Source organism: Bombina bombina, chromosome 2, assembly GCF_027579735.1.
Source record: "Bombina bombina isolate aBomBom1 chromosome 2, aBomBom1.pri, whole genome shotgun sequence".
Taxonomy (NCBI): Eukaryota; Metazoa; Chordata; class Amphibia; order Anura; family Bombinatoridae; genus Bombina; species Bombina bombina.
In genome coordinates, this window is record NC_069500.1 from 1,083,065,492 (window position 1) to 1,083,092,564 (window position 27,073).

Below are 27,073 nucleotides of genomic sequence, written 5' to 3' on the forward strand. Positions count from 1 at the left end.
GCAGATCCTTGCGACAGGGCAACCTCCATGGAGGAGACGATGACATCCCCACCAGATCCGCAAACCACATCCTCCGCGGCCACGACAGAGCAATCAGAACAGTTGATGCTTGCTCCTGCTTGATGCGGGCCACTACTCGAGGTAGAAGTAGTAACGGTAGAAATATGTAGACTAGGTTGAATCCCCAAGGCACTGCTAAGGCATCTATCAGTTCTGCCTGGGGATTCCTGGGCCACGACCTGTATCTGGGTAGCTTGAAGTTAAGTCTGGAGGCCATGAGATCTATCTGTTGCACATCTCTGCAAACACTTTGGGGTGAATAGACCATTCCCCTGGATGAAATGATTGTCTGCTGAGAAAATCTGCTTCCCAGTTGTCCACACCCGAGATGTAGATAGCTGACAGCGAGCAGTTGTGGGTTACCACCCACTCCAGAATCCGAGATACTTCCCTCATGGCTAGGGAGCTTCTCGTTCCCCCTGATGGTTGATGTAAGCCACCGAGGTAATGTTGTCCGACTGGGATGAACTGGGACGAAACCAGGAAAGGCCAAGCCCTCAGATCATTGAAGATCACTTGAAGTTCCAGGATGTTGATCGGAAGAAGAAACTCCTCCCAATTCCACCTGCCCTGTGCCTTCCTGGCACCCCAAACAGCTCCCCATCCTGAGAGGCTTGCGTCCATAAGCACAATCTCCCAGGATGGTCTCAGGAAGGATGTCCCCTGGGACAGCTGATCTGGATGGAGCCACCAAGAGAGGGATTCCCTTGTCCGGTTGTTCAGAGAGATCTGTTAGGATAGATCAGAGTGATTGCCGTTCCATTGCCTCAGCATGCAGAACTGAAGAATCCGAGATACTTCCCTCATGGCTAGGGAGCTTCTTGTTCCCCCTGATGGTTGATGTAAGCCACCGAGGTAATGTTGTCCGACTGGAATCTGATGAACTGGGACGAACCCAGGAAGGGCCAAGCCCTCAGATCATTGAAGATCACTTGAAGTTCCAGGATGTTGATCGGAAGAAGAAACTCCTCCCAATTCCACCTGCCCTGTGCCTTCCTGGCACCCCAAACAGCTCCCCATCCTGAGAGGCTTGCGTCCATAGGCACAATCTCCCAGGATGGTCTCAGGAAGGATGTCCCCTGGGACAGCTGATCTGGATGGAGCCACCAAGAGAGGGATTCCCTTGTCCGGTTGTTCAGAGAGATCTGTTAGGATAGATCAGAGTGATCGCCGTTCCATTGCCTCAGCATGCACAACTGGAGAGGTCGTAGATGGAACCTGGTGAATGGAATGACATCTATACTTGATACTATGAGCCCAATCACCTCCATACACTGGATCATAGATGGCCTTGAGGAGGACTGAAGGGCAAGACAGCTGGAGGCAATTTTGCGATGTCTCTGGTCTTTCAGGAATATCTTCATGGATATGGAGTCTATTATTGTGCCCAGGAACTCCACTCTGGTACTGGGAACCAGAGAACTCTTTCCTAAATTTATCTTCCATCCATGAGATCGAAGAAGAACTCTCAAATGGTCCTCTGCCAGCCTACAGGATGGAGCCTGGACCAGGATGTCGTCCAGATAAGGTGCTACTGCAATACCTCTGGATCTCGCCAATGCGAGCAAAGCTCCCAGAACCTTCATAAAGACTCTTGGAGCAGTAGCCAGACCGAAGGGGAGAGCTACAAACTGGAAGTGCCAGTCCAGAAAAGTGAATCTTAGAAACTTGAAGTGATCCTTGTGTATTGGTACATGAAGGTAAGCGTCCTTCAAATCTATCGTAGTCATGAACTGACCCTCTTGAACTAAGGGCAGAATAGACCTTATCGTCTCCATTTTGAACGATGGGACCGACAAACTTGTTTAAGCACTTTAGGCCTAGAATCGGGTGAAACGTGCCCCTCTCATCCAAGCCTCCACGAAAAGAGATAGTCTGCCCCCTACGAGATCCAGAGACAGATCGGGGTCCGCCTCTTCATACCGATTTTGTCTCGGCGGCTTCTTGCTCTGCTTGGCTTTATTCCAAGACTGAGATGGTTTCCAAGATGCCTTGGACTGCTCTGGCTTCACGACATGCTGTTGCCGTTGGGACTTGTCCGAACGAAAGGGACAAAATTAGGACCCTTAGGTTTATTCTTCTTATCCTGCGGTAGAAAGGCACCCTTTCTCCCCGTGACCGTGGATATGATAGAGTCCAGGCCTGGACCGAAGAGAACCTTTTCATTAAATGGAAGGGAAAGCCATCTAGATTTGGACGTCATGTCAGCAGACCACGACTTCAACCACAGGGCTCTCCGGGCCAGAACAGAAAAACCTGATGTATTGGCATTCAAGCGAATAATCTGCATATTTGCATCACAGATAAACAAATTAGCTACCCTCAGGGCCATAATTCTTTCCTGTAGCTCATCGAGGGGAGTCTCCACCTCGATCATCTCTGACAGAGAGTCACACAAATAGGTAGCAGCTGTCGTCACTGCAGCAACCGCCACTGCAGGCTGAAATACGAACCGTGTGTGCTGAAACATCTTTCTTAACAGCGTCTCTAATTTCTTATCCATGGGCTCCTTAAACGATGAACTATCCTCGAGTGGGATAGTGGTGCGTTTAGCGTGCGTCGAGATAGCTTCATACACTTTAGGGACAGATCCCCACAATTCTAACTGAGAATCAGGGATGGGGAACAATTTCTTAAACGAAGAAGGAGAGGAAAATTAACCAAGTCTCTCCCATTCATTCTTTATAATTTTTGCCATCTTTACGGGAACCGGGAAAGTCTGGGGCACCACCCTGTCCTCATGAACTTTATCAAGCTTAGGAATAGAAGGTTCCTCCAGTAACTTCGGTTCCAGAACCTCTAGAGCTTTATCCTAAACCTTAAGTCTGGTTCGTCCGCAGCAGGAGGTTTAGAGGCCGCAGATTCCGACCCAGAGAGAGAGTCCTCTGAAGTATCAGAGTCCCCTGCATCAGCGGATAATCTAGTCTTAGATACATCCAACGGAGTAGATGACCCTTGGGAAGGATAGCAATGTTTAACCTTTCGCTTGCGCTTAGCAGAGTGAGGTAAAGCACTGAAGGCCGCAGACACCGCCGTTTGCAACTGACCAGCAAAATCTGGGGGCCACAGGGCCCCTCCTGTAGAAGGATTAGTAGTGCACTGGGGAGCTGCGATTAGTAGTGCACTGGGGAGCTGCATGTGTTAATGGAGATGATTGTAGGGAATGCACCTCACGGGACGGAGACCCCTCAGAGGTGGACGGCTCAGTGGCACTAAACAACTTGTTCTTTTTAGATATCACTATTTTATTAAGGCATGTGCAACATAGTTGAGCAGGCGGATATACCAAAGCCTCCTCACAATAAACACAGGCATTAGATTTAGATAAAGAGGGAGTACCCTCTAACGCATCAGAGTCCTCCATAGCTTGCACATTTATTGGACTGTATAAAAAATAAATGGCACCTTTATACCCCAATGGCCAGGGCACTCATCACCTCCTATGACCCAGGCCCACAGAGAAACAGTTTTTGTCTCCTGCAACCGACGGTCAGGAAAAGGAAGAGAATGAGGCCACACCCGGTCACATGGAGTGCCATGCAGGACCTCCCCTGCAGCCAAGAACAAGCGCAAGAACAAACTAAACAGGCTGCGCAGTAATCAAAAAAGAAGGAAGAACCTGACTGTTCACACATCGCCAGAGCCACATCTCACACATGTCGCAGCAAAAAACACAATAATAATATAAATCCCAACCTGTTCAATAATCACCTTCCGGAGATATTAATCCTTGATTCTATACAGATAAAAGGAGTCACACTGTAACCCTGTCTTCTTGCGTTATCATTACAGGCATAAAAAATGAAACGATCTTACCAGAATCTACGCCGTGGAACAGGAACACGGCCTCTCAAGTTTGACAGCGTTGTAGCATCGCTCGTGACATGGACTTGAGTGATAGAAACCAGGCAATGAAACTCGTCAACACCGATTCCTTAAGGAGCTGTTAATACGAGTCTGGATGGTTTTGCAGAAAGACTGTCCATGCATCTCCAGACCCTAACATTCGTCAATGATGGGAAGATGGAAAGACTCAATCTGCATCCTACATGAGCTGATTCTGGTCTGGGGGCCGCACTCTCATGCTGATTTTGTATTGGAAGTTGACTTTTTAGACAGCTTGTTTTTTTTTGCCCAGAATAGACCAGGTTTTCAGGTGGGCTTGGAAGACTCTGAATTATGGTCTCTAGAAGAGCAAAACTGGTTAACCAGTCTATTCTTCCCCTTTTTTTTATCCTGCAGGAAAAATGATCCCTTACCACCAGTTACTGTTTTGATAATGGTTCAGATCCAAACAGAATTTTTACCTGAAAGGACAGTCAATCTGTCCTTTGATACCATATCAGCAGACCAAGACTTCAGCCATAGTACTGTCCAGCCAAAACTTCCATAGACATGTTTTTAACATCAATCTTGATGATGTCCAATGCTGCATCATATATAAAGGCATTAAACATTTTTTAGAGCTCTGATGCAATTCTGAATATCTTTGGCAGTGAAAAGAATCAGATACCATATTTAATAAGGAATTCACACCATAAAGCTGCAACCACAGTCAAACATGTAAATGGTTTTAGGTAGAGACCTGTCCATAGAAAGAGTTTTCTTAGGAAAGACTCTAATTTACAGTCTATAGAGCCTCTGAAGGATGTGCTATCCTCCATGGGAGTGCATTTTGCCAGTGTAGAAATAGTACCATCCACCTTGGGAATACTTTCCCACAGTTTCACATTCTGCTCAGGAATAGGATACATCTTTTTAAACGGTGATGAAGGTGCAAAAGCAATCCCAGGGTACAGATCCCAAATGTTATAAAAATAATGTGTAGTGATTCTGATAAAGACGGCAGAATCCTGATCCTAGTGGGCTTATGATATGGTGCTCCGATAACCTTAGTTAACATTTACGCTCCAAACAAACCAACCCCACAGTTCTACAAACCCCTTACCAACATAATACTGGACATAGCTAAAGGCCCAATTATTGTTGGAGGAGACCTTAACTTTCCCTTAAACCCAGTACTAGACACATCCACCGGGAGATCTTATATGCGCAATAATATCCTCAAATCCAACTATACAGCCCTACAAACCATCAACCTTTTTGACACATGGAGAACAGTACACACAGATAAAAGAGACTACACATTTTTCTCACACCCACAACATTCCTACTCCAGATTAGACTACATTCTATGTGATCAGACCCTCCTCTCTAACCTCATACACTCAAAGATCACTCATACCTCTTGGTCTGATCATAGTATGGTTTCTACTATATTCAATTGGTCTAATAAACCCCAAAACACATTTAACTGGAGACTCAACGACCACCTACTCACTGACCACGAGACAATAGAGAGCATTAGAGAACACTCAGACGAATATTTTTCCCTAAACAAACCAGAAGATACGTCATTCGCAAACAATTGGGAGGCCTATAAGTGTTACATTCGAGGAGTTATCATCAAACATAATGCCCAACAACGTAAAAAACACACAGCCCAATACACCTCTTTAACTAAAGAATTATCAACATGCGAAACAGCACTCAGAGCAGACCCCTCCTCTACCCATAACCTTACTAAACTGACAAACGCAAGAGAAAAACTTAATAACTTCCTTATACAGAAAGCTCATATGAGGGCAATGACCACTAAATCCAAGTTCTTTATAGAAAAGAATAAAGCGGGGCGACTACTAGCCAGATCTCTCAAAAAGAGGAGAATCTCTAGCTATATTAAAACAATTAGGAATCACACAGGGGGGACCGCCCACACAAATGAAGAAATTACTATTGCATTTGTCTCTTACTATACAAGTCTATACAATATACAAGGTTCCTCAACTCAAGATAAAAGAAGAAATTTAGAAACATACTTAGCCTCTATAGACACACCGTCCATAACTGACGAAAACAAACTACTATTAGATTCCCCTATCACCCTTCGCGACATTACTTCAGTAATACAATCTTTACCAAACGGCAAATCACCAGGCCCAGATGGCCTTACGGCTAAATTTTATCAACTATTACAGAAACAGATAAGTCCCCACCTCCTATCACTCTATACTGATATAGACAGTGGAAATACTCTCCCTAGTTCCCTTCTGGAAGCATTGATTACAGTCATCCCAAAACCAGGTAAATCAAGTGACATAGTGGGTAATTACAGACCAATATCTCTGATAAACATAGATATGAAAATCTATGCCAAAATCCTAGCTAATCGAATGAGCTCAATATTACCTAACATCACACACCCAGACCAGGTGGGTTTTATTAGAGGTCGAGAGGCGAAAGATAATACCATAAGACTGCTTCACTCTATACATCACGCATCCTATAATAATACACCACTAATTTTACTCTCCACAGATGCTGAGAAAGCATTTGACAGGGTGGACTGGCATTTCATCTGGTCTACCCTGTCAAAATTTGGCTTTTCCGAAAAATTTATACACAGAATACAAGCCCTCTACCATAACCCAAATGTCAGAATAAACAACACCATCTCACAGCCCTTCCCTATTTCCAATGGTACTCGCCAAGGCTGTCCACTTTCCCCCTTGTTATTTGCCCTCACAGTTGAAATATTAGCTTTACAAATTAGAAACAATAAGTATATTCAAGGTTTACAATTTGGAGACATTAATCAGAAATGCCTCTTGTTTGCAGACGATATAATTCTTACATTACAAACTCCAAATACCTCTCTACCGGCTCTTATAACAACACTAGAAAAATATAAAGAAGTCTCCAACTTCTCCATTAATATGGGGAAGTCGGGATTGATGCCTCTTAACCTGACGCCCGAGGAAATACAGTCTATATCATTAAGAACAAAATTTGCACTATCAGAAAAACTTAAATATCTAGGGTTGACAATCCCCAAAGATACCAATAAGCTGTTCTCAGACAACTATACAGTCCTTCAGAATAATATTAAAAATCTGTTGGAGTCATGGCATAGACAGGGACATCTATCATGGCTAGGTCGGATTAACACAGTTAAAATGATGGTAATCCCCAAATACCTATATCTATTCCAAACCCTACCTATGACTATGCCTAAAAGTTACCTTCAAACTCAACAAAAGTTGATAAATTCCTTTATCTGGTCCTATAAACGCCCGAGGATTGCTCAACATACGCTGTACCTTAGCAAAACAGATGGCGGCCTTAATGTCCCTAATCTAACAAACTACTATAAAGCCACACAGTTAACTAGAATAGTAGCCTGGAATCACTCTACACCATCAAATCTATGGATACAAATGGAGAGTTATTTATCACAGGTTAGCCATATGAGAGATTTACCATGGATCCCCAGGGACTCTAGACCCCATATAATTCAATACAATGAATATATTAGAACAACCCTAGCTGTTTGGGACGAAACGATCACACGTATAAAAGGTGTATCAACACAAATTTCACCTCTGACCCCTGTTCTCCGATACCACTTATTTTTAAAACACAGCCTCCACACTCATGTTAATGATAATAAACTTTTGCTAAATCTCCCAATATACCTAATAACTACACCTCTTGGAATCAAAGACAGAATTACACTTAATGAGGAATTGGGACCGCCATTTCACAACTGGTACGCATACCTCCAAATCAGACATGCCATTAATCACAGCCCACATAAACAAGACATACTGAGACCACTGACCGTATTCGATGCACCAACCCAAAAAACACGAGGGCACACTTATCTCAGATATATAAAATCCTCAGAGGTTCTTTCCCTGAGAAACGCCCAACATACCTATCAAGATGGTCAGAAGAACTACATATAGAACTAGACAATGAGACCTGGACACAAGGCTTTCGCCACACACACTCCTCATCCACCTCATTAATCATGTCTGAATTAAATTATAAGATTCTAGCCAGATGGTATTTGACCCCTCAGCGCCTACGAATTATTTACCCCACGGCTTCATCCAGTTGCTGGAGAAGATGCGGAGATGAGGGTACACTCACCCACATCTGGTGGTCATGCCCAAATCTCGGTGGCTTCTGGACTCAGATAGAAAGGCACATAAACAAAGTCCTAAATATGGATATAACATTATCCCCACAGATTGTTCTCCTCAACCACATACCAAAACTCCCTTGTCTTTACCGCAAAAAACTTTTACTTTTAATGTTAACTTGTGCAAAGAGGCTAATACCTAGGTTATGGAAAACACAAGAGAAACCTACTATAGCTCAATGGAGATCGGAGGTTAATCATGTCATCACACTAGAAAAGATGCATTATTGTTACCAAGGGAAACAGGATACGATACTAAACATACAACTCATCTGGGAACAAAGTGTTCTCACTGACCTATAAGTCATCCATGACATAGGAATTGGATGGGTTTGACCGGCAGGGATACTGTCTCCCCTCCTGCACCTCTCCTCTAACTCACTAATCCCCCCTTCTACCTTTCCTATCCACTATACCCTCTGCTCTTTTACCTCACCTTTCAATATGAATGTTGAATTATGGTTTATGTCTCTCACTAAGTATTTTGAAAAACTCAAAGAAAATTAGGTCGTTGACTGTATACAATATCATTTTTTGTATAATACTTCAAACTGATGTCTCATATTATAATGATAATTATATGTTTTGTCAATTGTCAATGTACCGATTTTCAATAAAAATTATTTGAACAAAAGATATGCTAAAATAAAAAAAAAATAAAAAAAATAATGTGTAGTGAAAAAGCTCTACCACACCAAGCCAATGAATATACACCTCAGACACCAATATAAAAAGGCTTCTTTAAAAGGAGAGAAATTTCCAGACAGATATCTGCCATCCAACCCCAGCAGCTCTGTGTATGGGTGCTCACCAAAAAAAGTGACCCTGGGCTTAAAAAAACGATGTGGAGAAGAAGCCCCAGCTCTGAAAAGGAGGTGGCAGGGAGTGGAATCGAGAGTGAAAAAAACACAGAAAAACAACATATTTAAACACCTTCACACTGATCCCTTACTATTGCCCAAGTGAACCGTTACTGAATGAGGGGAATCGCCGACTGCTGCAGTCAGTGGTTTCTTAAAGGGCTAGCACTCAATTTTTTTAAAAAAATACATAAAAAAGTCCCAAAAAGGCTGCTGGTGGGTAGGAGACAAGAAAGAAAGTCTGAATAAGCCTGCTAGAGAAGATATTAAGAAACCCACATTAGTTTCTGCAGGGAAGTAGGCTGAGTCCCCAGCTATGCTATACTGAATACAAGTACCTGCTTATAGCTTGTGGGCTGTAATAGTGCTATTGTAGCCATTTAGCCATACCTGAGTGATGCACACCTCCACTGGCATCCCAGTACATTGCAGATCCACCTTCTGCTACTTAGATGCTGAATCCAGTAGAGAGCCCATCCAGTGCAAGTACTGCAGAGGATTTTTGAAAAAAAAAACCCTTGATCCTTCAAGTGGAGGCTGTGACGCCCGAGGGTAGTTATGGCTGAAATCCCATATGGAGATGCTGTGCACATAGCAAGATATGTTGGTGTTCCTGTATCATTCAGCTTGCTTGACTCTCTTCTTTGCTTTTTTCCTAATTATGTCCCAGGGATAATGGGTCTCACATCAGTCTAAGCTCCCATAATATTCCATATGTAAGAAACTTTAACCATCTTCTGGGACACCAAGAACTTAAACTGGGGACAGGTAGGAGGTGAGAGGGATTAAAAGCTCTTGTGGGGGTCCTAGAGGTGGAAAATATATCCCACATGTTATGGACAACCTATAGACTCATCATCTTACTATAGAAAGTGGCATGCAAATAATGATGTCTTGTAGGTTTGCCTATGGATGAAGACATGAGTTAATTAGCTCCCTGCTACTCCTCACCTGTAGTAATAAGGATTCTTCTTTCTGTCACTGGTCTCAGAGATGACTGCACTTACAAGGTCTTCTGTGTCGGTGCTCACCAGCTTCACTGAATGGACAGTTAAGTGTTGGTTTAAATTAGCACGACACTTAGCAGCATATGGGCACAAGTGGCATTTGTACTTTCTTTCTTCTATGTGTAAAAAAAATAATACATTTGTAAGTTTTAACATAACAAATGACACTTAACGACAGTAAAATTTTATATTTAATCAGTCTAAAATAAATTATGTATAGTGTATATACAACATTGAAGAAACAATTTCCTTATCGCTTAAATCAAACTGTATCATAACGAATGCACCTTCTAACAATCCCCCTCAGGAAACAGTGGTAAATGTAATGTAATTAATTTCAAGAATGATTAACCTTATTAAGGAATGTTACATTATAAAAGAAAATATAAAATAAACAAAAAATAAATAAAAGAATATACTATTGTTATTGCTCATATTAGATCAACAATGTATGTTATTCGTAGTAAAAGAAAATAAAAAAATGCAAAAAAACAAAACAAAATAACAGATGAGAAGTTAAAACTTACCTTATTCAGTAGCTGCAGTTTATATTTTGAATTATTAAAAAAAAAACTATTACATACATTTGAATTAATTAAGTGACCTGAATTTTGTACACAGTACAATAGTAGCAACACTTTTGTTACACTTAGGTTGGGTAAGTAAACTCACACATTTGCAGCCAATGTAAATAATAATAATAATGATGGTTAATTGATTCTCTGCCTAAATAGATTTTTAGTTCCCTTGAGTAATAATAAAAATATCAAAAAGTTTATAATCTTAATTTAAAATAATTGTTTGCAATTTAAATATGAATATATTTTTAAACATTCGAACACTTAAGGGCCCATTATATACAGTAGAATTGTAAAATCAACAAGTGCATAATAAATAGATATCGTAATAGCACTTGCACAACATTTTTAATGAGAAGTAATTTTTTTTCTGGCAAATTTCCAAATTTAATTTTGCACATGCTCAGTAGTAGCTGATGCCTCACAAAGTGTGCACATAAAAAGACTGCACACATTGATAATGGAAGTAAATAAGAAAGTCTTTTAATAACTATCTAAATCCGTGATTCTCAACAGCCGGGCCTACTGGTGGCCCGCGACCCGATGCTCACTCGGACAGGCCCACCACTCTACATATCTCTGAAATTCTGGACGGGCCTGTCAGAGCACCAGTGCGCATGTCCGGTTGTGCGTTGTCATCATGTAGCGGAGGGGAGCGTGACAGCGTGAGAAGAACGAGATCGGCTCACAGATTAGTAAGCCCACTGACACCAATGATGTAACATAATTAGGGCGGCCACTGACACCAATGAATATCTTTTATTATAATTAACCCCTCTGACACCAATACATTATGTTATAATTAACCCAGAACACACACACACACACATATATATATATATATATATATGGATCCCACTGACACCAATTAATTGTTATGTAAATAACCCACTGTACACAAATGTATTATATATATATATATATATATATATATATATCCCAGACACCAATTAATTATTATATAAGTAACCCACTGTACACTAATGTGTATATATATATATATATATATATATATATATATATATATATATATTGTAGTTAAGAAAGGAGAGCGCCACACACGGAGAAATGTATATTTTAGTTACTTAGTTACATTTAACTAAAGATTTTATGCCACTAGTATATACTAGGTATCTAATCACTTGATTGAGGGCTGAACTGCAGCTGTTTTTAGGAACAAGAAAGGTTGTATGAGAGTATATAAACAGCGCTGTATACAGCAAATATAAACTAGAAATACACAATATGTAGAAAAAAAACACTTTATTTTACTGACAGACCATGTCTTAGAACATTTAAAAAGATATAACATTTACCTATTCACAAAGCAATAGTATTAAATGTTGCTATTGTATATAGTCCTAACAGGTTAAAAAACTATTTGCACAATGGAGGGCAAATTAAAGTTTTTGAGATGAAATGGAGAACTATTGTCCCCACTTTCATACAATATACAAATTTACAACATACAAATATGCAATATTAAATCACAAGTATAAAAACCTTTTTAAAAAAACTAAAAATCATATAGTACTCTGATAAATGAAGAGCAGGACTTGCCTGGCCAGACTGTGTATACGTTACCACTACTAGTTTCAGGGCCACGCCCCTTCCTCAGGTGACACTGATTCTTAATTGTTATTTTGAATGTTTAAATATTTTAATTTATTAAAGAAAATATTATTCCAAAAACAGCTCTTCATTTATCAGAGTACTATATGATTTTTAGTTTTTTTAAAAGGATTTTATGCTTGTGATTTAATACTGCATATTTGTATGTTGTAAAATTGTATATTGTATGAAAGTGGGGACAATAGTGCTCCATTTCATCTCAAAAAACATAATTTATGTAAGAACTTACCTGATAAATTCATTTATTTCATATTGGCAAGAGTCCATGAGCTAGTGACGTATGGGATATACAACCCTACCAGGAGGGGCAAAGTTTCCCAAACCTCAAAATGCCTATAAATACACCCCTCACCACACCCACAATTCAGTTTAACGAATAGCCAAGAAGTGGGGTGATAAAGAAAGGAGTAAAAAGCATCAACAAAGGAATTTGGAAATAATTGAAATCATAACCACCATAAAAAAGGGGATGGGCCTCATGGACTCTTGCCAATATGAAAGAAATGAATTTATCAGGTAACAGACTTACATAAATTATATTTTCTTTCATGTAATTGGCAAGAGTCCATGAGCTAGTGAGGTATGGGATATCAATACCCAAGATGTTGAACTCCACGCAAGAGTCACTAGAGAGGGAGGGATAAAAATAAAAACAGCCATTTTCCGCTGAAAAAAATAATCCACAACCCAAAATATAAGTTAATTCTCATAAATGTGAGGCAAAAACTTAAATCAACAGCAGAAAAATCAAACTGAAATCCCTGCCTGAAGAACTTTTCTACCAAAAACTGCTTCCGAAGAAGCAAATACATAAAAATGGTAGAATTTAGTAAATGTATGCATAAAAGACAAAGTAGCAGCTTTGCAAATATGATCAACTGAAGCTTCATTCTTAAAAGCCCAGGAAGTGGAAACTGATCTAGAATAATGAGCTGTAATTCTCTGACTCTGAGGCGGGGTTTACCCGACTCCAAATAGGCTTGATGAATCAAAAGTTTTAACCACGAAGCCAAGGAAACAGCAGAAGCCTTCTGACTTTTCTTGGAACCAGAAAAGATAACAAATAGACTAGAAGTCTTACTGAAATCTTTAGTAGCTTCAACATAATATTTCAAAGCTCTCACCACATCCAAAGAATGTAAAGATCTTTCCAAAGTATTCTTAGGATTAGGACACAAAGAAGGGACAACAATTTCTCTACTAATGTAGAATGTACCACCTTAGGTAGAAATTTAAATGAAGTCCGCAAAACTGCCTTATCCTGATGAAAAATCAAAAAAGGTGATTCACAAGAGAGAGCTGATAATTCAGAAACTCTTCTAGCAGAAGAGATGGCCAAAAGAAACAACATTTTCCAAGAAAGTAGTTTAATGTCTAAAGAATGCATAGGCTCAAACGGAGGAGCTTGTAAAGCCTTCAAAACCAAATTAAGACTCCAAGGAGGAGAGATTGATTTAATGACAGGCTTGATACGAACCAAAGCCTGCACAAAACAATGAATATCAGGAAGTTTAGCAATCTTTCTATGAAATAAAACAGAAAGAGCAGAGATTTGTCCTTTCAAGGAACTTGCAGACAAACTTTTATCCAAACCATCCTGAAGAAACTGTAAAATTCTAGGAAATCTAAAAGAATGCCAAGAGAATTTATGAGAAGAACACCATGAAATGTAAGTCGTCCAAACAGATTTACAAGCCTGTAACATAGTATTAATTACTGATTCAGAGAAACCTCTATGACTAAGCACTAAGCGTTCAATTTCCATACCTTCAAATTTAATGATTTGAGATCCTGATGGAAAAACGGACCTTGAGGTAGAAGGTCTGGCCTTAATGGAAGTGGCCAAAGTTGGCAACTGGATATCCGAACAAGATCCGCATACCAAAACCTGTGAGGCCATGCTGGGGCCACCAGCAGCACAAACAATTGCTCCATGATGATTTTGGAGATCACTCTTGGAAGAAGAACTAGAGGCGGGAAAATATAAGCAGGTTGATAACACCAAGAAAGTGTCAATGCATCCACTGCTTCCGCCTGAGGATCCCTGGACAGGTACCTGGGAACTTTTTTGTTTAGATGAGATGCCATCAGATCTATTTCTGGAAGCCCCCACATCTGAACAATTTGAGAAAACTCATCTGGGTGGAGAGACCATTCTCCCGGATGTAAAGTCTGACGACTGAGGTAATCCGCTTCCCAATTGTCTATACCTGGGATATAAACCGCAAAAATTAGACAGGAGCTGGATTCCACCCAAACAAGTATCCGAGATACTTCTTTCATAGCTTGAGGACTGTGAGTCCCACCCTGATGATTGACATATGCCACAGTTGTGATATTGTCTGTCTGAAAACAAATGAACGGTTCTCTCTTCAATAGAGGCCAAGACTGAAGGGCTCTGAAAATCGCACAGAGTTCCAAAATATTTATTGGTAATCTCGCCTCTTGAGATTTCCAAACTCCTTGTGCTGTCAGAGATCCCCAAACAGCTCCCCAAACTAAAATACTTGCATCTGTTGTGATCACAGTCCAGGTTGGACAAATGAAAGACCCGCCTAAAATTATACGATAGTGATCTAACCACCAAGTCAGAGAAAGTCGAACATTGGGATTTAAGTATATTAATTGTGATATCCTTGTATAATCCCTGCACCATTGGTTCAGCATACAAAGCTGGAGAGGTCTCATATGAAAACGAGCTAAGGGGATCGCGTCCGATGCTGCAGTCATGAGACCTAAAACTTCCATGCACATAGCTAGTGAAGGGAATGACTGAGACTGAAGGTTCCGACAGGCTGCAACCAATTTCAAATGTCTCTTGTCTGTTAGAGACAAAGTCATGGACAGTGAATCTATCTGGAAACCTAAAAAGGTTACCTTTGTCTGAGGAGTCAAATAACTTTTTGGTAAATTGATCCTCCAACCATGTCTTTGAAGAAACAACACTAGTTGATTAGTGTGAGATTCTGCAGAACGTAAAGACTGAGCGAGTACCAAAATATCATCCAAATAAGGAAACACCGCAATACCCCGCTCTCTGATTACAGAGAGTAGGGCACCTAGAACCTTTGAAAAGATTCTTGGAGCTGTCGCTTGGCCAAAAGGAAGAGCAACGAATTGGTAATGCTTGTCTAGAAAAGAGAATCTCAGGAACTGATAGTGATCTGGATGAATCGGAATATGAAGACATGCATCCTGTAAGTCTATTGTGGACATATAATGCCCTTGCTGAACAAAATGCAGAATAGTCCTTATAGTCACCATTTTGAAAGTTGGTACTCTTACATATCGATTAAAAATCTTTAGATCCAAAACTGGTCTGAATGAATTTTCTTTCTTTGGGACAATGAATAGATTTTAATAAAACCCCAGACCCTGTTCCTGAAACGGAACTGGCATGATTACCCCTGATAACTCCAGGTCTGAAACACACTTCAGGAAAGCCTGAGCCTTTACTGGGTTTGCTGGAATGCGTGAGAGAAAAAAATCTTCTCACATTCGGACAATACTCTGAATCCAATGATTTTGGACCGAATTGATCCAAACATCTTTGAAAAATTTTAATCTGCCCCCTACCAGCTGAGCTGGAATGAGGGCCGCACCTTCATGCGGACTTGGGGGCTGGTTTTGATCTCTTAAATGGCTTGGATTTATTCCAATTTGAAGAAGGCTTCCAATTGGAAGCAGATTCCTTAGGGGAAGGATTAGGTTTCTGTTCCTTATTTTGTCGAAAGGAACGAAAATGGTTAGAAGCTTTAGATTTACCCTTAGGTCTTTTATCCTGAGGCAAAAAAACTCCCTTCCCCCAGTGACAGTAGAAATTATTGAATCCATCTGAGAACCAAATAATTTATTAACTTGGAAAGAAAGAGATAGCAATCTGGACTTAGAAGTCATATCAGCATTCCAAGATTTGAGCCACAAAGCTCTTCTAGCTAGAATAGATAAAGACATAGATTTAACATCAATTTTGATAATATCAAAAATGGAATAACAAATGAAATTATTAGCATGTTGAATCAACTTAACAATGCTAGACAAATCATGATCCGATACAAAAAGTTTCCAACCAAAAAGTTGAAGCAGCTGCAAGATCAGCCAAAGAAATTGCAGGCCTAAGAAGATGACCTGAATATAAATAAGCTTTCCTTAGATAAGACTCAAGTTTCCTATCTAAAGGATCTTTAAAAGAAGTACTATCTTCCGTAGGAATAGTAGTACGTTTAGCTAGCATAGAGATAGCTCCATCAACTTTGGGGATCTTTTCCCAAAACTCCAATCTAACTTCTGGCAAAGGATACAATTTTTTAAACCTTGAAGAAGGAATAAAAGAAGTACCAGGCCTATTCCATTATTTAAAAATCATAACAGAAATAGCACCAGGAACTGGAAAAACCTCTGGAATAACCACAGGAGGTTTATAAACAAAATTTAAACAATTACTAGATTTAATATCAAGAGGACTAGTTTCCTCCATATCTAATGAAATCAACACTTCTTTTAACAAAGAACGAATATACTCCATTTTAAATAAATAAGAGGATTTGTCTGTGTCAATATCTGAGGCAGGATCCTCTGAATCAGATAGATCCTCGTCAGAGAAGGATAATTCAGTATGTTGCTGGTCATTTGAAATTTCATCAACCTTATGAGAAGTTTTAAAAGACCTTTTACGTTTATTAGAAGGCGGAATGGAAGACAAAGCCTTCTGAATAGAATCAGCAATAAATTCTTTTAAATTCACAGGTATATCTTGTGCATTAGATGTTGAGGGAACAGCAACAGGTAATGAACTACTACTGATAGATACATTCTCTGCATGTAAAAGTTTATTATGACAACTATTACAAACCACAGCTGGAGGTATAACCCCCACAAGTTTACAACAAATGCACTTAGCTTTGGTAGAACTGTTATCAGGCCGCAGGGTTCCATCAGTGATTTATGAGACAGGATCAGATTTTGACATCTTGCAAATGTAAGAGAAAAAAAACAACAGATAAAGCAAAATTATCAATTTCCTTATATGGCAGTTTCAGGAATGGGAAAAATGCAAACAGCATAGCCCTCTGACATAGAAAAAAAGGCAGGAGGCAAATATAAATGGGGTCTTAAATAAAGAAAATATTTGGCGCCAAGTATGATGCACAACAAACAGAAAAATATTTTTTGGCGCCAAAAATGACACACTCGCATCATAGATGACGCAAAGGACTCGGCGACAACATGCATAAAAAAGCATTTCCCAGATATGAAACTGACAGTCTGCAAAAGGAAATATACTGAAAACCTGAATCATGGCAAATATAAGTACAATACATATATTTAGAACTTTATATAAATATATAAAGTGCCAAACCATAGCTGAGAGTGTCTTAAGTAATGAAAACATACTTACCAAAAAGACACCCATCCACATATAGCAGAAAGCCAAACCAGTACTGAAACGGTTATCAGTAGAGGTAATGGAATATGAGAGTATATCGTCGATCTGAAAAGGGAGGTAGGAGATGAATCTCTACGACCGATAACAGATAACCTATGAAATAGATCTCCGTGAGGAAAACCATTGCATTCAATAGGTGATACTCCCTTCACATCCCTCTGATATTCACTGTACTCTGAAAGGAATCGGGCTTCAAAGTTGTAAAACTGAATTGTGGGTGTGGTGAGGGGTGTATTTATAGGCATTTTGAGGTTTGGGAAACTTTGCCCCTCCTGGTAGGATTGTATATCCCATACGTCACTAGCTCATGGACTCTTGCCAATTACATGAAAGAAACTTTAATTTGCCCTCCATTGTGCAAATAGTTTTTTTAACCTATGTGTTAGGACTATATACAATAGCAACATTTAATACTATTGCTTTGTGAATAGGTATACAGGGAGTGCAGAATTATTAGGCAAATGAGTATTTTGACCACATCATCCTCTTTATGCATGTTGTCTTACTCCAAGCTGTATAGGCTCGAAAGCCTACTACCAATTAAGCATATTAGGTGATGTGCATCTCTGTAATGAGAAGGGGTGTGGTCTAATGACATCAACACCCTATATCAGGTGTGCATAATTATTAGGCAACTTCCTTTCCTTTGGCAAAATCTGTCAAAAGAAGGACTTGACAGGCTCAGAAAAGTAAAAAATAGTGAGATATCTTGCAGAGGGATGCAGCACTCTTAAAATTGCAAAGCTTCTGAAGCGTGATCATCGAACAATCAAGCGTTTCATTCAAAATAGTCAACAGGGTCGCAAGAAGCGTGTGGAAAAACCAAGGCGCAAAATAACTGCCCATGAACTGAGAAAAGTCAAGCGTGCAGCTGCCAAGATGCCACTTGCCACCAGTTTGGCCATATTTCAGAGCTGCAACATCACTGGAGTGCCCAAAAGCACAAGGTGTGCAATACTCAGAGACATGGCCAAGGTAAGAAAGGCTGAAAGACGACCACCACTGAACAAGACACACAAGCTGAAACGTCAAGACTGGGCCAAGAAATATCTCAAGACTGATTTTTCTAAGGTTTTATGGACTGATGAAATGAGAGTGAGTCTTGATGGGCCAGATGGATGGGCCCGTGGCTGGATTGGTAAAGGGCAGAGAGCTCCAGTCCGACTCAGACGCCAGCAAGGTGGAGGTGGAGTACTGGTTTGGGCTGGTATCATCAAAGATGAGCTTGTGGGCCTTTTCGGGTTGAGGATGGAGTCAAGCTCAACTCCCAGTCCTACTGCCAGTTTCTGGAAGACACCTTCTTCAAGCAGTGGTACAGGAAGAAGTCTGCATCCTTCAAGAAAAACATGATTTTCATGCAGGACAATGCTCCATCCTACTCCACAGCGTGGCTGGCAAGAAAGGGTATAAAAGAAGAAAATCTAATGACATGGCCTCCTTGTTCACCTGATCTGAACCCCATTGAGAACCTGTGGTCCATCATCAAATGTGAGATTTACAAGGAGGGAAAACAGTACACCTCTCTGAACAGTGTCTGGGAGGCTGTGGTTGCTGCTGCACGCAATGTTGATGGTGAACAGATCAAAACACTGACAGAATCCATGGATGGCAGGCTTTTGAGTGTCCTTGCAAAGAAAGGTGGCTATATTGGTCACTGATTTGTTTTTGTTTTGTTTTTGAATGTCAGAAATGTATATTTGTGAATGTTGAGATGTTATATTGGTTTCACTGGTAAAAATAAATAATTAAAATGGGTATATATTTGTTTTTTGCTAAGTTGCCTAAAAATTATGCACAGTAATAGTCACCTGCACACACAGATATCCCCCTAAAATAGCTATAACTAAAAACAAACTAAAAACTACTTCCAAAACTATTCAGCTTTGATATTAATGAGTTTTTTGGGTTCATTGAGAACATGGTTGTTGTTCAATAATAAAATTAATCCTCAAAAATACAACTTGCCTAATAATTCTGCACTCCCTGTATGTTATATCTTTTAAAATGTTCTAAGACATGGTCTGTCAGTAAAATAAAGTATTTTTTTCTACACATTGTGTATTACAAATTTATATTTGCTGTATACAGCGCTGTTTATATACTCTCATATACAGTATATATATATATATATATATATATATATATATATATACACATTGCATTTCTGTACAGTGGGTTAATTATATAATAATGAATTGGTGTCAGTGGGATATACAGGGAGTGCAGAATTATTAGGCAAATGAGTATTTTGACCACATCATCCTCTTTATGCATGTTGTCTTACTCCAAGCTGTATAGGCTCGAAAGCCTACTACCAATTAAGCATATTAGGTGATGTGCATCTCTGTAATGAGAAGGGGTGTGGTCTAATGACATCAACACCCTATATCAGGTGTGCATAATTATTAGGCAACTTCCTTTCCTTTGGAAAAATGGGTCAAAAGAAGGACTTGACAGGCTCAGAAAAGTCAAAAATAGTGAGATATCTTGCAGAGAGATGCAGCACTCTTAAAATTGCAAAGCTTCTGAAGCGTGATCATCGAACAATCAAGCGTTTCATTCAAAATAGTCAACAGGGTCGCAAGAAGCGTGTAGAAAAACCAAGGCGCAAAATAACTGCCCATGAACTGAGAAAAGTCAAGCGTGCAGCTGCCAAGATGCCACTTGCCACCAGTTTGGCCATATTTCAGAGCTGCAACATCACTGGAGTGCCCAAAAGCACAAGGTGTGCAATACTCAGAGACATGGCCAAGGTAAGAAAGGCTGAAAGATGACCACCACTGAACAAGACACACAAGCTGAAACGTCAAGACTGGGCCAAGAAATATCTCAAGACTGATTTTTCTAAGGTTTTATGGACTGATGAAATGAGAGTGAGTCTTGATGGGCCAGATGGATGGACCCGTGGCTGGATTGGTAAAGGGCAGAGAGCTCCAGTCCGACTCAGACGCCAGCAAGGTGGAGGTGGAGTACTGGTTTGGGCTGGTATCATCAAAGATGAGCTTGTGGGGCCTTTTCGGGTTGAGGATGGAGTCAAGCTCAACTCCCAGTCCTACTGCCAGTTTCTGGAAGACACCTTCTTCAAGCAGTGGTACAGGAAGAAGTCTGCATCCTTCAAGAAAAACATGATTTTCATGCAGGACAATGCTCCATCACACGCGTCCAAGTACTCCACAGCGTGGCTGGCAAGAAAGGGTATAAAAGAAGAAAATCTAATGACATGGCCTCCTTGTTCACCTGATCTGAACCCCATTGAGAACCTGTGGTCCATCATCAAATGTGAGATTTACAAGGAGGAAAAACAGTACACCTCTCTGAACAGTGTCTGGAAGGCTGTGGTTGCTGCTGCACGCAATGTTGATGGTGAACAGATCAAAACACTGACAGAATCCATGGATGGCAGGCTTTTGAGTGTCCTTGCAAAGAAAGGTGGCTATATTGGTCACTGATTTGTTTTTGTTTTTGAATGTCAGAAATGTATATTTGTGAATGTTGAGATGTTATATTGGTTTCACTGGTAAAAATAAATAATTGAAATGGGTATATATTTGTTTTTTGATAAGTTGCCTAATAATTATGCACAGTAATAGTCACCTGCACACACAGATATCCCCCTAAAATAGCTATAACTAAAAACAAACTAAAAACTACTTCCAAAACTATTCAGCTTTGATATTAATGAGTTTTTTGGGTTCATTGAGAACATGGTTGTTGTTCAATAATAAAATTAATCCTCAAAAATACAACTTGCCTAATAATTCTGCACTCCCTGTATATATATATATATATAACTATATATAATAAATATATATATTTAAAAAATACATTGGTGTGCAGTGGGTTAATTATATAATAATTAGTAAAACACAAAATGTCCGCAATCAGAGCTCATTATCTGCATATGTTCGAGGTATAAGGAAATTTTCCAGGTTAGACCAGACAAAAAGATTATTGTCCCACGGAGGCCAACAGCAGCATATGGAGGTACACAGAAATTAATGCACATTTATAAGAAGGGTACAGGTTTTAAGCCGGGTACTATCACTCAATCAATGAAAGTTTCTGAGCACACACCCCTACTTTGCCTGACCGGCTTTACCTGGGGTTGGATCGTGTCCTGCATGCTCCAGAAATGTAGTAAGGCACCCGACTTCCACTTCTGCGTCTACGGATGCTACAGATACGGTGTACGGCTCCAGCCTCAGCTGTTGGCTAACACTCCTTGCTGTCTGTCTCCATTGCGGCTTGAAAGTTTCTCTTGCAAATTTGCTTCCCAACGCCTTAGCAGCCCTGTGTCGTCACGGTTCGAACAGCTAGGATCCGAAACTGGAGCTCCACCCAGCTCGTGTAAAAGTAATCCAAGAAAAGATGAAAACGATCCTTTATGCTGATAAAAGTATTCATTTTAATGGTTAAAAAAAAATATTCACTTGAGTGCAAGAAAAAAGCGGTCTTACGCGTTTCGGCTTAACATTTGTGCCGTATTCATAGACCCTGCTTATCGTCCTAACACCTGAGACTTTTAAACCCAGGTATGTAACAGCACTACTCCCACTTAACCCATTCCTCACCAGACCCTGCATGATATAACAGAACCATTGGCTTCAAAGAGTCAACATATAAATATGTGAAAGAAGTAGTGTTAGTCAGATTATCTCTATACTTCAGAACGAATCATATATATATATCTTTAACGGTCTAACAATCAAAATAAAGAATAAATTATATATTAGTAGTCATAAATCCACTATTTAGCGTTATCCTTTCTTGTCTAGGCTTTTAAATTTAAACATTCAAACATTTGAAATAATTGCTAATTAGCTCTTATACCACATATCTAAGAGCTTATTTAAATGATAGACTCATAGCACACAGATTAGAGACCCCGGCATTATTGTTTTTACAGCTATGAAACATGCATTTGTTATCTCAATATTTCATTAATACCGTGCACATTGCTTTACTACTTTGTATCCTATTGTTATAATTTTTAGCCATTTAACTAGTAACATGTATTTGGAATATTATGTTATCAAAGGTCGCTTGTATATATAATCAGTAATACTATCAAACCTCAGTCTTAAAATAATATATGTACATAGTTCTACACACATTATAGTGTATAACCATACAATATATTTGAATCTTGAGATAGATATTTAACACCTCTGGATATAATAAAATATCATACAGTACAAGCTTACTAAATTTATAGCCTGGTCTATGATAATAAACAGCATCCAGTTAGTTATATACCAATAATACCTAGCCCTATATTTCTGGTTAGCATTTTAGATAGTGGTAATATATTCAAATACGTATGTACCAATGAGATATATATAATATACGCCTAACAGATACTCTATCCTATTTAAAACAAGCCAGATGTAATAATCTGATAACCAATCTGAATTTTATAGATTAATAAAGTGGACATCCCTATATCCTTATATACCATATATAGATACCAAAAGAGCTTTAGACCTACAATCTAAAACCAACAATTTATTATATTGTGTTCCGAGTTGAATCCAAGGGGCACCTGGTTCCTCAATCTAAAGATCCAGTATGCCTCTTGTCTCTTTAGTTGGTTCAACCTATTCCTCTCCTCTTAATGGTTTTTTGATCACTTCAATGGCATTCCATTTAAACATTCTAACATCTTGATTGTGATCTTCAATGAAATGTTTAGCTAGTGCCGAGCAAGAGACTTCATTTTCAATATATGTAAGATGCTCCCTAATATGTGTCCTCACGTCTCGGTTAGTCATCCTCATATACTGTTTTTTATGCTCTGAGCACTCTATCAAGTACACCACAACATTTGTGCTGCATTTGATACAACCCTTTACATCAAATTCTTCTCTGGAAACATAAGACTGGAATTTTTTAGTTTTATTAATATAGCCACATGCTCTGCACCTACTATTACCATATTTGTAGGTACCTGTAGTCTGTAGCCAGGCACTTCCATGTTCAGTTTGTTTGTCTTTAAGTTGACTAGGGGATAATAAGTTACCCAAGGTTCTACCTTTTTATACACAAATTTGCACCCCCTCTCTATTGTTTCTTTCAAAGCTGGATCTCTATATAACATAGGTAGATATTTTTTGATAGTGTCACATATTATTGAATATTGGTTCAAATATTGGGTACAGAAAATAACTGTCATTCCGCTTAGCAGCTTTCTCACTTGATCTGATCTAAAGTATAGAGATAATCTGACTAACACTACTTTCACATATTTATATGTTCACTCTTAGAAGCCAATGGTTCTGTTATATCAAGCGGGGTCTGGTGAGGAATGGGTTAAGTGGGAGTAGTGCTGTTACGTACCTGGGTTTAAAAGCCTCAGGTGTTAGGACGATAAGCAGGGTCTATGATTACGGCACAATTGTTAAGCAGAAACGCGTAAGACCGCTTTTTTCTTGCACTTATGTGAATATTTTTTCTTAACCAATAAAGTGAATACTATTATCAGCATAAAGGATCGTTTTCATCTTTTCTTGAATTATATAATATTTCATTGGTGTCAGTGGGATCCATATATATATATATATATATATATATATATATATATATATATATATAAAATGTCCCATCTTCGCATCAAAACAAAATCCAATTGCACGCTGACCGCAATCCACTCTTTTAAATACTTTGGGGTCTATCTATCTTTTGGCTCCACATAGAAAAACTTGCCTCTAAACTTTATCCAAAACTAGGTCCCTGTACAGAAACAAATCTTTCCTCAGCCCTACAGTAAAGGAAAAGATTGTACAGCAAATGCTGATGCCTATCTTGGATTATGGGGACATAGTATATGCACCTGCTCCGCAAACTCACCTTAATAATCTAAATACGTTATATAACTCATTCTGCCGCTTTGTGCTACAATGTAACTACAGGACCCACCATTGTGACATGCTAAAAGAGGTAAACTGGCTGTCGCTGGAATCCAGACGCACCCTCCATCTTTCCTGCCTTGTGTTTAAGAGCCTTTCTGGGAAGCTCCCACCCTACCTGAACAGAATGCTCTCCCCTGCTATTCCCACCTCCTATAACCTCCGATCCAATAACAGCACATTATTTAGCTTGCCTCAATACAAAAAGAAAGCAGCTCGATCCTCCTTTTCCTACAGAGCGCCACAATTATGGAATGACCTCCCTCACACTTTAAAAACTTCCCCAAGCCTAAAATCATTTAAGAGATCCCTCCATACATATCTCAAAACAGAATGCTCCTGTCATGGTTGATTAAATATTTCGTACCTGCTCTATGTTAAATGTTTGCATATATTGTGTATTATTATTGTTTTTGTATTTTATTGTACCCTATTGTATCAATGCAATGTTTTGTGATCCTAGGACATACTTGAAAACGAGAGAAATCTCAATGTATCCTTCCTGGTAAAATATTTTATAAATAAATAAATAAATATATATATATATATATATATATATACACATAAAAATATAAATACATAAAAAATACACTGTGTACAGTGAGTTAATTAAATAATAATTCATTGGTGTCAGTGGGATATATATGTATGTGTGTGTATAACATTAATCCACTGACACCAATTATATATATATATATATATATATATATATATATATATATATATATATATATTTTGTATTCAAGTTTCATAGTTACTGATAAAATAGTTTACTTGTGGACATGCGATTAGTGCAGTTCTATTTTGGAAGGAAATATATATATATATATATATATATATATATGTGCAGTGGATATAAAAAGTCTACACACCCCTGTTAAAATGTCAGGTTTCTGTGATGTAAAAAAAAACTTTTTCCACCTTTAATGTGACCTATAAACTGTACAACTCAATTGAAAAACAAACTGAAATCTTTTAGGTAGAGGGAAGAAAAAAAATATAAAAATAAAATAATATGGTTGCATAAGTGTGCACATCCTTAAACTAATACTGTGTTGAAGCACCTTTTGATTTTATTACAGCACTCAGTCTTTTTGGGTATGAGTCTCTCAGCATGGCACATTTTGACTTGGGAAGATTTGATTGTGAGGGCATCTCCTGTGCACAGCCCTCTTCAGATCACCCCACAGATTTTCAATCGGATTCAGGTCTGGGCTCTGGCTAGGCCATTCTAAAACTTTAATCTTCTGGTGAAGCCATTCCTTTGTTGATTTGGATGTATGTTTTGGGTCGTTTTCATGCTGAAAGATGAAGTTCTTCTTCATGTTCAGCTTTCTAGCAGAAGCCTGAAGGTTTTGTGCCAATATTGACTGGTATTTGGAACTGTTCATAATTCCCTCTAGCTTAACTAAGGTTTCAGTTCCAGCTGAAGAAAAACAGCCCCAAAACATGATGCTGCCACCACCATGCTTCACTGTGGGTATGGTGTTCTTTTGGTGATGTGCAGTGTTGTTTTTACGCCAAACATATCTTTTGGACTTATGGCCAAAAAGTTGAACCTTGGTTTCATCAGACCAGAACACCTTTTCCAACATGCTTTTGGGAGACTTCAGATGTGTTTTTGCAAAATGTAGCCTGGCTTGGATGTTTTTCTTCATAAGAAAAGGCTTTTGTCTTGCCACTCTACCCCATAGCCCAGACATATGAAGAATACGTGAGATTGTTGTCACATGTACCACATAGCCTGTACTTGCCAGATATTCCTGCAGCTCCTTTAATGTTGCTGTAGGCCTATTGGCAGCCTCCCAGACCAGTTTTCTTCTCATCTTTTCATCAATTTTGGAGGGACGTCAAGTTCTTGGTAATGACTGTCTTCACTGTGTTCCATGGTATATCTAATGCCTTGGAAATTCTTTTGTACCCTTCTCCTGACTGATACCTTTTAACAATGAGATCCCTCTGATGCTTTGGAAGCTCTCTGTGGACCATGGCTTTTGCTGTGGGATGCGACTAAGAAAATGTCAGCAAACACCTACTAGAACAGCTGAACTTTATTTGGGGTTAATCAGAGGCACTTTAAATTATGGCAGGTGTGTGATGACTCTTATTTAACATGGTTTTGAATGTGATTGCTTAATTCTGAACACAGCTACATCCCCAGTTATATGCAACCACATTATTTTTGTTTTTTTGTTTACTTCCCTTCACCTAAAATATTTCAGTTTGTTTTTCAATTGAGTTGTACAGTTTATAGGTCACATTAAAGGTGGAAAATTTTCTGAAATGATTTATCTTTGTCTCATTTTTTTACATTTTAACAGGGGTGTGTAGACTTTTTATATCCACTGTATATATATATATATATATATATATATATAAATTAGGTATAAAAAAACATAATTTATGCTTACCTGATAAATTCCTTTCTTCTGTTGTGTGATCAGTCCACGGGTCATCATTACTTCTGGGATATAACTCCTCCCCAACAGGAAATGCAAGAGGATTCACCCAGCAGAGCTGCATATAGCTCCTCCCCTC

The 27,073-nt window shown here is 39.0% G+C and overlaps 1 protein-coding gene across 1 annotated transcript in view; it reads right to left on the reverse strand.

Annotated features, from left to right (window-relative positions):
• The window catches only part of ZNF827 (zinc finger protein 827), a 577,489-nt gene that overhangs the window by 44,851 nt on the left and 505,565 nt on the right, over positions 1 to 27,073 (reverse strand). The window contains exon 10 of the mRNA XM_053703710.1: positions 9,919 to 10,090. Within this exon, the coding sequence (XP_053559685.1) occupies positions 9,919 to 10,090 (172 nt within the window). The remainder of the gene's footprint in view (positions 1 to 9,918; positions 10,091 to 27,073) is intronic.